This window comes from Oncorhynchus keta, chromosome 10 (assembly GCF_023373465.1).
Source record: "Oncorhynchus keta strain PuntledgeMale-10-30-2019 chromosome 10, Oket_V2, whole genome shotgun sequence".
Taxonomy (NCBI): domain Eukaryota; kingdom Metazoa; phylum Chordata; class Actinopteri; order Salmoniformes; family Salmonidae; genus Oncorhynchus; species Oncorhynchus keta.
The window spans coordinates 54770677-54784866 of NC_068430.1; the positions used below are offsets into that span (position 1 = coordinate 54770677).

Genomic DNA, 14190 nt, shown 5'->3' on the forward strand with positions numbered 1-14190 from the left:
ATTAGACAAATGTAGAGACTCAGAGCTAGAAAATGGTATGTCATACACTACAGTTGAGGAACAATGGGAAAGTGATTCTGCTTTGGAAGTTGATAAACTTGTAACCCCACTTTTGAAAAAATGGGACTTGAATGTTTTGATACACCTACTGGTGAGCTATTCTTTGTCTACACCCTTTCAGCATCATTCACACCCTCTTAACCTCTAGCGTCGAGCAATCCCGTATCCGGGAGCGTAATCATAGCCTCAAGCTCATTACCATAACGCAACGTTTCCTATTCATGAAAATCGCAAATGAAATGAAATAAATATATTGAAACACAAGCTTAGACTTTTGTTAACAACACTGTCATCTCAGATTTTCAAAATATGCTTTTCAACCAAAGCTATACAAGCATTTGTGTAAGAGTATTGATAGCATAGCATTAAGCCTAGCATTCAGCAGGCAACATTTTCACAAAAACAAGAAAAGCATTCAAATAAAATAATTTACCTTTGAAGAACTTCGGATGTTTTCAATGACGAGACTCTTAGTTAGATAGCAAATGTTCATTTTTTCAAAAAATATTATTTGTGTAGACGAATTAGCTCCGTTTTGTTCATCACGTTTGGCTAAGAAAAATACCAGAAAATGCAGTCACTTACAACGCCAAACTTTTTTCCAAATTAGCTCCATAATATCGACAGAAACATGGCAAACATTGTTTAGAATCAAGCCTCAAGGTGTTTTTCACATATCTATTCGATAATCTATCAGTGGTGGCAGTTGGCTTGTCATCAGAAGCAAACGGAAAATACTGCAGCTGGAGATTGCGCAATAATTGCAACGGAGGACACCAAGCGACCCCCTGGTAGATGTAGTCTCTTATGGTCAATCTTCCAATGATATGCCTACAAATACGTCACAATGCTGAAGACACCTTGGGGAAGACGTGGACAACGTAAGCTGACTCCTAGCTCCTTCACAGCCATATAAGGAGTCATTGGAATGAGGCGGTTTCAAAAAATGCGGCACTTGGATTTTTATCTGGTTTTATCTGGGTTTCGCCTGTAACATCAGTTCTGTGGCACTCACAGACAATATCTTTGCAGTTTTGGAAATGTCAGAGCGTTTTCTTTCCAAAGCTGTCAATTATATGCATAGTCGAGCATCTTTTCGTGACAAAACATCTTGTTTAAAACGGGAACGTTTTTCACCCAAAAATTAAAAGAGCGCCCCCTATATCGAAGAAGTTAAGCCTTATCCCCACCCATCTCTTTAAGGATTCACATGCATGACATCAGCAGCCTGGTGGTCCAAAATAGCATAACTGGTGTATTTTAACACCAATAATCACATCTGTTAAAAAATGAATTTAGTATACAGTGGGGCAAAAAAGTATTTAGTCAGCCACCAATTGTGCAAGTTCTCCACACTTAAAAAGATGAGAGAGGCCTGTAATTTTCATCATAGGTACACTTTAACTATGACAGACAAAATTAGGGGAAAAATCCAGAAAATCACATTGTAGGATTTTTAATGAATTTATTTGCAAATTATGGTGGAAAATAAGTATTTGGTCAATAACAAAAGTTTATCTCAATACTTTGTTATATACCCTTTGTTGGCAATGACAGAGGTCAAACGTTTTCTGTAAGTCTTCACAAGGTTTTCACACACTGTTGCTGGTATTTTGGCCCATTCCTCCATGCAGATCTCCTCTAGAGCAGTGATGTTTTGGGGCTGTTGCCGGGAATCACGGACTTTCAACTCCCTCCAAAGATTTTCTATGGGGTTGAGATCTGGAGACTGGCTAGGCCACTCCAGGACCTTGAAATGCTTCTTACGAAGCCACTCCTTTGTTGCCTGGGCGGTGTGTTTGGGATCATTGTCGAGCTGAAAGACCCAGCCACGTTTCATCTTCAATGCTCTTGCATCTCACGGTACATGGCCCCATTCATTCTTTCCTTTACACGGATCAGTCGTTCTGGTCCCTTTGCAGAAAAACAGCCCCAAATCATGATGTTTCCACCCCAATGCTTCACAGTAGGTATGGTGTTCTTTGGATGCAACTCAGCATTCTTTGTCCTCCAAACACGACGAGTTGAGTTTTTACCAAAAAGTTATATTTTGGTTTCATCTGACCATATGACATTCTCCCAATCTTCTTCTGGATCATCCAAATGCTCTCTAGCAAACTTCAGACCGGCCTGGACATGTACTGGCTTAAGCAGGGGGACACGTCTGGCACTGCAGGATTTGAGTCCCTGGTGGTGTAGTGTGTTACTGATGGTAGGCTTTGTTACTTTGGTCCCAGCTCTCTGCAGGACATTCACTGGGTCCCCCCGTGTGTTTCTGGGATTTTTGCTCACCGTTCTTGTGATGATTTTGATCCCACGGGGTGAGATCTTGCGTGGAGCCCAGATCGAGGGAGATTATCAGTGGTCTTGTATGTCTTCCATTTCCTAATAATTGCTCCCATAGTTGATTTCTTCAAACCAAGCTGCTTACCTATTGCAGATTCAGTCTTCCCAGCCTGGTGCAGGTCTACAATTTTGTTTCTGGTGTCCTTTGACAGCTCTTTGATCTTGGCCATAGTGTGACTGTTTGAGGTTGTGGACAGGTGTCTTTTATACAAGTTCAAACAGGTACCATTAATACAGGTAACGAATGGAGGACAGAGGAGCCTCTTAAAGAAGAAGTTACAGGTCTGTGAGAGCCAGAAATCTTGCTTGTTTGTAGGTGACCAAATACTTATTTTCCACCATAATTTGCAAATAAATTCATTAAAAATCCTACAGTGTGATTTTCTGGATTTTCTTTCCTCATTTTGTCTGTCATAGTTAAAGTGTACCTATGATGAACATCACAGGCCTCTCTAATATTTTTAAGTGGGAGAACTTGCACAATTGGTGACTGACTAAATACTTTTTTGCCCCACTGTATCTCAATCTAGCAAACCAGGCTACTAAAAGCAACTTTCTAAACAATGTTTTGGTTCATTTCTTGCTTGTTAAGTTAGCTGGCTAGCCAGTTCAAATAATGACCATATCATATAGCTGACAACATCTTTAGCTCATTTGTATTCATTATTACAGGAAAGGGCATTTCTGCCCCCCAAAAATTCAAATGCCTCTCCTGTGACTTCACAGGCAGAAATGCCTTGTGGAACATGTTTCCTGAAACGAGTCACATATGGAGTCTTACCAGAACCGTATTCTGATGTAAGCAAGCAAGCATTTTCCTTTTCCCCACCAGTCCATGAAGCCAAATCATTGCTGGCTGCACTAGATTACAACTTCCACAAGGACAGACCAGCCAGGCAGAACGTACATGGCACCAAGTCCCCACTCTATTAAGTCGATAGGTTAGAGAAGGAAGTTTAGAACAACATATGTTTTCAAGTATGCCCACGCACCTGTTCTCACTCACAAAATGGCTATGCCTATGCCTATGTACACAAATCTACACGTTTTAAAACGAAAGAGAGAGTGTGCAAAGGGGGACTTTTGGCTTGTTGAGAAAGGGGGCGGAGGAAGGGCAGGGCAGGGGCGGTGGAAAGTTGTTTGAAAATAGCCTAACTGTTGTTGTAATTCGCCAAGCTTCCACAATGTGGAATCAGCGAGGTGCGGAGGGCTGCCTTAATCGACATCCACATCTTAAGGTGTTTACATGAGTAAAGCCAGTGGCCTTTCTGCCATAATCAAATGAATATTGAATTATTAGTGTGCATGTAAACATACTCATTGTAGACAACCTTTAAAGTCCTATTTCTGTGCAATGTCTGAAACAATGATTTGTTGCATATTATGCATGTTTATGGCAGAGAAACAAGGGAATTGTAAGTGGTGGTGTTTGCAAGTACATCTGACTGTGAAAACAGGCGCCAATAAAATCCTCTAGGTACTTTAAGAGGTTCTCAGTCATGCTTTGCACAAATTCAGCCAGAGTAAAATAAAACCCCATATACTTAATGAGCACTTACGTTACAAAATAATGACAGAGTAATTGCAGGGAAAGCTGCAATAGGTGTTTGAAATGTTTTCCCTCAGACTGTTTGAATTACCCAGCACACTGTGTCCTGAAATGTGCTCTTTTTCCACAGAAAGGAGCCAAAACTTTAAAAAAAGGTCAGTCATTATTCTCTCCTGTTGTTCCGGTCATCACTAGTTACCAAAGCCACAAAGTCAGAAGCCCGTCTACTTGACTAATCAGTTGAGGGAGTGTGATTATGTGTATTCTGGTTTCTGGAGAAACGCCTCATTTTCTAAATGGCAAGTTTGAAGTAAAATAACTAAATAAATTCGGGATCAAAAATGTCACTAGAATTCATGACATTGAGAAAGGACAAAAATGAGTTATCTTTTCTTTTTTGGGATTCCATGCGGGATTCCGAACATTGTTAGTTTCTCTACAAGCCTCAGTAATATAGAATATTATTGAACTTTAAAAAAAAAAGAACGCAGTTGGGAGAGTAAAAAGTCTCCCATTCAGGGGTGTTCTGTTTGAAGTTGTGGGCACAAAGACGTATGAATGCCACCGGGGGAAAGACAAACAAAAGTCAAAGACAAATATGCTACTGAACTGAACAAGGCCATTAGTTAAAAGACAGATCCTTGTAATTCATACCATACACTTTTACAATATTTTTTTCATTTTGATCATGTTGAAGTACTAACTAACAATGGAATGTTTCTCAATGAAATTGAAGATGGGACTTCAAACGGGTGACCCAACTCTGTGGTCACTAAAGATCCCGTAGGGGGGCGTGGCGTATATTTGTCCTGTTTTCACTGCATGTGTATATCAAACTGTATTCCTATCATGTAATAATGTTTATAAAAGTACCATGTATGTAAAATGTATGAATAATCTACATGTAACAAAATCTGTAAAAAAGTAAAACAAAGTTACTTTTGTCCTCCGAAGAGGAGGGTGGATGAGGCAGTGAAATAAATACAAATAAGGATGTATGTATGTAAGTGGGGTTAGAAAAAAAGTGATGTAATCAACGGCCAATGTTTACTTTTTTAATTGGGACTATAACAGTCTATTACAAATCAATCTGAGTACTTTTGTCAGTATTTCAAGCTGAAGGAAGCATGGTTTGAAGGTATTGGTATCATCATTGATGATGTTCTGTCTCCCCCAGTCTGATTTGGTCTTGTCTACACAGTTCTAAGGAGGCTTGTGGCCATTGTAGAGGGAAACAAAAGATATGCGTGTTCCTGAGAGTCTTATCTTTCAGCGATGGAAGCAAACAGCTGGAGGCAGGGCTTTCTCCTATAGAGCTCAATTTTTATGGAACGGTCTGCCTACCCATGTCAGAGACGCAAACTCGGTCTCAACCTTTAAGTCTTTACTGAAGACTCATCTCTTCAGTGGGTCATATGATTGAGTGTAGTCTGGCCCAGGAGTGGGAAGGTGAACGAAAAGGCTCTGGGGCAACGAACCGCCCTTCCTGTCTCTGCCTGGCCAGTTCCCCTCTTTCCACTGGGATTCTCTGCCTCTAACCCTATTACAGGGGCTGAGTCACTGGCTTACTGGGGCTCTCTCATGCCGTCCCTGCAGGGGTTGATTCACTGTTGTGGTCATCCTGTCTGGGTTGGCGCCCTCCCCTTGGGTTGTGCCGTGGCGGAGATCTTTGTGGGCTACACTCAGCCTTGTCTCAGGATGGTAAGTTGGTGGTTGAAGATATCCCTCTAGTGGTGTGGGGGCTGTGCTTTGGCAAAGTGGGTGGGGTTATATCCTTCCTGTTTGGCCCTGTCCGGGGGTGTCCTCGGATGGGGCCACAGTGTCTCCTGACCCCTCCTGTCTCAGCCTCCAGTATTTATGCTGCAGTAGTTTGTGTCGGGGGGCTAGGGTCAGTTTGTTATATCTGGAGTACTTCTCCTGTCCTATTCGGTGTCCTGTGTGAATCTAAGTGTGCGTTCTCTAATTCTCTCCTTCTTTCTTTCTCTCTCTCGGAGGACCTGAGCCCTAGGACCTGAGCCCTAGGACCATGCCCCAGGACTACCTGACATGATGGCTCCTTGCTGTCCCCAGTCCACCTGGCCATGCTGCTGCTCCAGTTTCAACTGACCTGAGCCCTAGGACCATGCCCCAGGACTACCTGACATGATGACTCCTTGCTGTCCCCAGTCCACCTGCCCATGCTGCTGCTCCAGTTTCAACTGTTCTGCCTTACTATTATTTGACCATGCTGGTCATTTATGAACATTTGAACATCTTGGCCATGTTCTGTTATAATCTCCACCCGGCACAGCCAGAAGAGGACTGGCCACCCCACATAGCCTGGTTCCTCTCTAGGTTTCTTCCTAGGTTTTGGCTTTTCTAGGGAGTTTTTCCTAGCCACCGTGCTTCTACACCTGCATTTCTTGCTGTTTGGGGTTTTAGGCTGGGTTTCTGTACAGCACTTTGATATATCAGCTGATGTAAGAAGGGCTACATAAATACATTTGATGATTTGGTCAGAAAGCCACGCTGATATTGGCTAGCTAGCTAGCTACTTCACATACTACCCTACTGGCACGGAATATCCCTGATCATAAAGCCCAGTTCAGATACATAAGATGAGACACGATGCAATGGTTAGTTTGGTCTGTAATTGGCTGGAGTTTCCAAGAAGATTCAACATGTAACTAGGCCTACAATAGCTAAACTCTTTGACCAAAGTCTTGCAATGAGACGGATCGATTTAGCTTATCATATTAACAGTGCGCTAACGTTCTGTGTTCAGCCAAGCAGAGAGCTAGCTAGCCAAGCAGAGAGCTAGCTAGATATTTTGCTGTACATAGCTAGCCAAGCTATGCTGATATTTATCTAAGAGGTCAGAAAGTGTACCCTATTTCTGGTGCATGTACTGTATACCATGCGTATCCCATACATACGACTACTAAAACTTGAAACTAACGGTAGGTTCGGAATCTGCTCGCTACATTCTGCCTAATAACCTTGTTTATCCAATGATGAAAACTCCCTTTATCCTAAACTGAATGTATTTACCCTGGAAATCTAAACATTATGGTCATGGAAGAAAATTCTGTCATAATTGTGAAATGGTAAAATCATATAACAAATTAGGATTGGGATTGATGGAGCATGTTTAATTTGTTGTCTATCTAGGTCAGGGATGGTCAACTGCAGTCCTCGGGGGCCCCAGCCCAAGCTGACTCCAATAATCAACTCATCATGGTCTTCAGTTTAGAATGCAATTAGTTTAATGACAGTTAGACACTGGGGAAAAGTGTGACACCAATCAGGTCCCTGAGGACGGGAGTTGACCTTCCCTGATCTAGGTCTTAGCTGGAGTCCTTCCATAATCACATACTTATGTACGTGGTTTGCTTTCCCTCCACCAGTCTATGAGGCTGGACCCTTACAGGCAGCACTTGACTCGACCTTTGTAACCTTCGTCCAGCCACTTGGAGATCTTGTTAGCGTAACGAGTGCGCTGAGAGTCGAGAAGCAAGTTCAGAGAGGGAATGTTTTAATAAATAAAATAAACTATGAACACGAAACACAAACAATGCATCCACATGAAAGCAGAGTCAATAACACCTGAGGAAAGAACCAAGGGGAGTGACAGATATAGGGAAGATAATCAAGAAGGTGGTGGAGTCCAAGTGAGTGTCATAAGATGATGGTGACAGGTGTGCGGGATAATCAGCAGCCTGATTACCTAGAGACCGGAGAGGGAGTATAAGTGACAGTACCCCCTCTCAGACGTGATGCCGTCAAAAGGGATGAACCCGGGGATCAGGAGCGGAAAGTTCACCCCTGCTGATGCGCAAGAACCTGTCACGCCAGCTGAGGCACAGGAACCTGCCTAGTCAGCTGGGGCACGGGAAACCTGACAGATCGGTTGAGGCAAGAGAACCTGACGAGCCAGTGGAAGCAGGGAAGCCTGGCGATCTGGTTGAGGCATGAGAGCCTATAGCAGTTCCCGGAATCAACCATTACAAAAAAACACAAAAAACAAAACAAAAACCACTTCCTGATGCTTCCCTTAGGTTAATTTTTTTTTGTGAGATGTTATTCTGTAATGAGTGCGCTGAGAGAATTGTCAGCAACTACACTAATTAGCATAGCGCAACGGTCAAATAATCTTACTAGAAAATATTCATATTCATGAAATCACAAGTCAAATATAGAGAAAGACAGCTTAGCCTTTTGTTAATCACCCTGTCGTCTCAGATTTGGAAATTATGCTTTACAGCGATAGCAAGACAAGCGTTTGTGTAAGATCATCGATAGCCTAGCATAGCATTATGTCCAGCTAGCAGCAGGAAGCTTGGTCACGAAAATCAGAAAAGCAATCAAATGAACCGTTTACCTTTGATGATCTTCGGATGTTTTCACTGACGAGACTCCCAGTTATACAGCAAATGTTCCTTTTTTTCCATAAAGATTATTTTTATGCCCAAAATACCTCCGTTTGTTTGTCACATTATGTTCAGAAATCCACCGGAAATAGAGGTCACGACAACGCCAAAATAAAAATCCAAATTACATCCATAATATCGACAGAAACATGGCAAACGTTTTTTAGAATCAATCCTCAAGGTGTTTTTCAAATATCTATTCGATAATATATCAACTGTGACAGTTGGCTTTGCAGTAGGACCGGGAGGAAAATGGCTACCTCTCTCTTTTTTACGCAAGAATCACTCTGAGAGGCATCAGCTGGCCACTTATGCAATGTGTTCGTTTCCGCTCATTCTTCAAAATAAAGGCGTATAACTACGTCTAAAGGCTGTAGACACCTTAGGGAAGACGTAGAAAAAGAAATCTGGTTGATATCCCTTTCAATGGGCAATAGGGATGCATAGAAAGACAGGGGTTTCAAAATAAGGGTCACTTCCTGATTTGATTTTTCTCAGGATTTCGCCTGCAATATCAGTTCTGTTATACTCATAGACAATATTTTTACAGTTTTGGAAACTTTAGAGTGTTTTCTATCCTAAGCTGTCAATTATAGCCATATTCTAGCATCTGGTCCTGAGAAATAGGCAGTTTTACTTTGGGAACGTTATTTTTCCAAAAATAAAAATAGTGCCCCCTAGCTTCAAGAGGTTTAAGAGGTTTTGAAGCCACCGTTCGGCGATATTGGCACTCCCCGGTAGGAGCTGTCCTCGATAGAAAAGAATGGAATTCTTCAGTATTTCAATTAAATGTTTCAAGGACAGAATTACATGTATTTAAGTAGTTATTTGTTTTAGTGGGGACAGTAACATTAGTATTATTATTTTTTTTTTTATCTAGACATTATTTTTGTATACAGTACCAGTCAAAAGTTTGGACACACCTACTCATTCCAGGGTTTTTCTTTATATTTAGTGTTTCTACATTGTAGAATAATAGTGAAGACGTCAAAACTATGAAATAACATATGGAATCATGTAGTAACCAAACAAGTGTTAAACAAATCAATATACAGTATATTTTACATTTGAGATTCTTCAAAGTAGCCACCCTTTGCCTTGATGACAGCTTTGCACACTCTTGGCATTCTCTCAACCAGCTTCCATTCTCTCAACCAGCTTCACCTGGAATGCTTTTCCAACAGTCTTGAAGGAGTTACCACGTATGCTTAGCACTTGTTGGCTGCTTTTCCTTCACTCTACGGTCCAACTCATCCCAAACCATCTCAATTGGGTTGAGGTTGGGTGATTGTGGAGGCCAGGTCATCTGATGCAGCACTCCATCACCCTCCTTCTTGGTCAAATAGCCCCTGCACAGCCTGGAGGTGTGTTGGGTCATAGTCTTGTTGAAAAAAATGTTATAGTCCCACCAAGCGCAAACCAGATGGGATGGTGTATTTTTGCAGAATGCTGTGGTAGCCATGCTGGTTAAAGTGTGCCTTGAATTCTAAATAAATGGTTTCTCTTTGCTTATTCTCTTTGCTTATTTGAGCTGTTCTTGCCATAATATGGACTTGGTCTTTTACCAAATAGGGCTATCTTCTATATACCAACCCTACCTTGTCACAACACAACTGATTGGCTCAAACGCATTAAGGAAAGAAATTCCACAAATTCATTTTTAACAAGGCTACTTTGAAGAAGCCTTTTTAACAAGGCTATTTTGTCGTCTGCCACGACAAAATGCTTTTCACCAGTGTATTTAATTAATGCATATCCCACTCAGTGCATGATGCAATTGTCTATCGGACCTGCACCAGATGATTACCGCCAACCCGCACTCTATGGTGCCCAACGGCAACCACACCCTGGGGGATCCAGATTACCCTCTACAACCATGGCTGCTGGCTCCCTTAAAAAACAACAGCCATCTATCATGAGTTCCAAAAAGCTTCAACAACTCACTCTGCAGCACAAAGTGCACAATGGAGAGGTCCTTCGCCCCCCCACCTGAAGGGAAGGTTCAGGCGCCTGAAGCACCTTGATATGAACCGCATTGACCTGATCCCACGCTGCATACTCACATGTTGTTTGCTACACAACATTTGCCTCTACAATTATGATACAATTGATGGTGTGCTCCTGGGCATTCTACACTGTGAACAGGAAGGAGAGCAGGATGTCAATGATGAAGAGAGGGTGATGTATGTTGCATCGTAGAAGGGGAACTACATTCCTGTCCTGTTGTCTCATGGGCTGTAAGGCTAAAACCTAAACCCACCCCAAGACCCTGGACCAGAGTTGGGCACCCCAACTCAAGATGTGTGTAAGCGATGGAGCCAGCATTTATTATTCCACTGCTGCTCTGTCTCTCTGTCCCCCACCATCTCTCTCTGTATGCCCAGATAGTTCACAGTTGAACAAACAAAAACACAAAACAATGTTAAATAGTTTTTCTTGAATAATTAAAGTCAATACATTTAATTTACTACAAATAATGAACTTGTAAATAATTATTTTGATATGCCTATATCAAACCTAAACTTGTTCTGATGTGACTATATTTATTTGATATAGAATGAGTAAATAACATTGTTTAATTTATTTAAATTAATTTAAATTCAGGTTCTTAATTTTTGCCACTTCTCTTGATCCATTACATTTGGCAATATGTTGAATTATAACTTCAAATGTATCAATATACTGTAGCAACATCCATCACATCTTGCAGTTACACACACTGCCATTTTGAAATTGGATAGAAGGATCGAACTCTTGCAGATGCTTGGATCAAACCTTCTCCTTGGCCAGAGCGTCCAGTGAGCGTTCAATGTGAATGAACAGACAATCTGACAACGCTCTGAATTTATGAACGAGTGCTCTCTGGAACACGAGAGTGAATTTACGAACGCACCCATAGAAATAGAATGAATAGAACGGGGTTGGAAGCTCTAACCCTGGCAATATGACTTGTAAACTCATGGCCCTGGGTACCCTCATAATGGCTGTCTGGTATAGTGATGCAATCATTTCCATGGTAATTTGGAATTTTCTATCAACTGATGCTGAATTGACATGGTAATAGAATGTTCATTCAAATTATGCTAACTGGTGTGGCTCATGCAATGGAATGTATTTTTTGTAATGTCAGTTGAGTTGATTTAACAAATCACAGCATAGAATGAAGGGTACACTTCCTGCATTTAGGGCGCACACTTGACGATCTGGCTGAGGAGTATGGTTGGTCTGAGAGTGTTCTGACCTCATAATGGCAGTCAAGCACCTAAGCTAACTGGCTAACGTTCGCTAGATAGCTACTTCCAGACAAAATTGAGAGAACCTCACTGTGACCATTTTACTCGCCCAAGAAGAGCTGGTAAGGCTGTTTTCATGTTATGCAGAGCGTTGGTGACTGTAACTGTGATGCTGGCAACAATTTAACTATGTTTATTTGCTGACATTTACTGGCACCGGCCGTATTCAATGGGTGTTGAGCATTTATAAATTCATCGTTATTCTGCGCTCTGGCACACTCAGATGACATGTTCTGAAATCAGATTAGATAGCCAGAGTGAATTTATGAACGCAGCCCTAGGGATGGGTACAGTCGAAATGGCTGCCAGTCCACTCATTATGCCACCATTGACTTGAATGGGGACACAGGTTCTATTAATTATATTTCTGTGTTCATCTCTGCTGCCCCACCATTCCCCACCCCTTATCTTTAAATGAAGTGCACTGTTGAAAATGCGAAATTTTAACAATCTATGCTTAGCTTTTTTTCATCGACTTTGATGGACCTACATCTCATAGAATACACACACACACACACACACACACACACACACACACACACACACACACACACACACACACACACACACACACACACACACACACACACACACACACACACACACACACACACACCAAAACAGGTAATGAGTGCTCCCACATCCCATGTTTAATATCCAAAGCTCCACCCCGAAATGTATCTCCCTCCTTGAGTCTAAATCAAGTAGCCTATGAGAGCGAGAAGCAGAGTGTAACTGGGTCCTATTCAATTCACAATGAATTAATGGTCTCTGATGGAATATGCATTACCAAACATATTACGCAGGCGAATGATGAGTTCCACACCTCGCAACATATTAAACAGTATCTAGAGATTCGATGAAAGAAAAGACGCACAAAAGAAATGGGCTCTGGACGGCAATTTGCAACAATTTCAGTAAACTCAACCCCGCGAAATCCAGGTTATTGCGCCCTGTTCGTTGTACTTACATTGGTTTTTATCCAGCAGTGCGCAATGTTTAACTTGGAAACGGAAAACCGCGTCGTCTACACTGGACCTAAGGACAGTTTTTTCGGTTATTCGGTGGATGTTTTCTACAATAATTCGTCTAGGTGAGTGCTTATTTATTTTACCCCTCGGTTAGCTTTGCTTTCTTTATATTGTTATAGGCAACTGTTTGGCACAAGAATACACAATTTCATTCACTTAAAAAGTAATGATTTTAATGATTCCATATAGGCTATTTTGATATGATTGTTATTCACAATCTAATATCACAGTTTAGGCCTAAACTACATTACCATGTTATATAGCTGCCTAACAAGCCTACACATACGATTTGAATAACGGTTTGTAGGCTACATAGAGGCAAAGGGAACACGTTTTTGACAAGCCCACCGCCACAGCTCCTGCCCCCTTCTTCCCTACAATACCACACCGCTTTTGGGGGGAATTATTCCCAATTTCCTCTCGTGGTGTGATATTATCTCAAGTTTTAGCTCAGGGGTATTCTATCAGGGGTCCACAAAAAAATGTATATAAAGATGGGAAATATACATGTTTTATATCAAATGTTGTATGAATACAGCTAGCAACAAACAGTATAGACGGATTGTGAATGACATATCTACAGTATAAAAGAGGAGAATAGCTTCTTTCAAATGATGTCAACTTTATTTATCAGCTAAATATATTGAGCAAATTACACTCACTGGAATATCTGACATAGGCTTTGTAAAAGCACCAGCAAATAGGCTACCTACCAGTCAGGCAAGTGCCGCTGGCTGCAGGGAAGCTATCTTGACTCGGACACCAACATATAGCTAACACATAACACATTTTTGGCAACACATAGCGAAGCTTTTTTAAAACCAGCTTAATGCCTCGAAAACACCTACAGTGTTTTGCGCAAAATGGTACGCAGCATCATCTGGACATGGGTGGAACAAAAGTTCAACATTCACCATCTGTCAAGCCTTCTACTTATATAATTTGATGCATATGTTCGATTTATCCCACACAGAAAGCTGCAAGGCAAACGCAACGTTCCATTGAAAATGAATGTGCTTGGTTGTTTTTATAAACTAGGGTTCCAGTGAGCATTTCTTGTAGTGGACAACTGTTTCGAGCGGTTACAAAGTCATTCATAATACTAATTTTTTTTAAAGAATGTGAATACATTAAGATATAAAGGGGGAACATGGACACATTCAATATAATAAGGTGAATCAAACCTATGTTTAAACCCTTTCTCATGCCTTGGCAAAAATCGTTTTACATAAAACACTCACCTTTCTTTCCTTACATTTATGATCATGTTGTTTGTTATATCATATACTAAGTATTTAACAATTTAATCAGACATTGACCTTGATCTTGTGAAATTCCTGGATATCGCCGTTGGACTTTTTTTTGTGTGTGTGGCGATCTCGGAAGTGTACTGTAACCTCATAACATTTCATGTCTCCCTATGTTAAGGTGCAAAAACCGTTTTCATGGGCACACATCCAAAATAATGTATGTGTTTGCAAAATCCAGTACTCCAAGCAGAA

General features: G+C 41.3%; 2 protein-coding genes across 2 annotated transcripts in view; one reads left to right on the top strand and one right to left on the bottom strand.

The window, feature by feature from the left end:
- The window catches only part of LOC118388983 (histone deacetylase 7-like), a 266283-nt gene that overhangs the window by 59832 nt on the left and 192261 nt on the right, over positions 1-14190 (bottom strand). The window lies entirely within an intron of this gene.
- The window catches only part of LOC118388979 (integrin alpha-5-like), a 58581-nt gene continuing 56788 nt past the window's right edge, over positions 12398-14190 (top strand). The window contains exon 1 of the mRNA XM_035778627.2: positions 12398-12750. Within this exon, the coding sequence (XP_035634520.2) occupies positions 12542-12750 (209 nt within the window). The 5' untranslated portion in view covers positions 12398-12541. The remainder of the gene's footprint in view (positions 12751-14190) is intronic.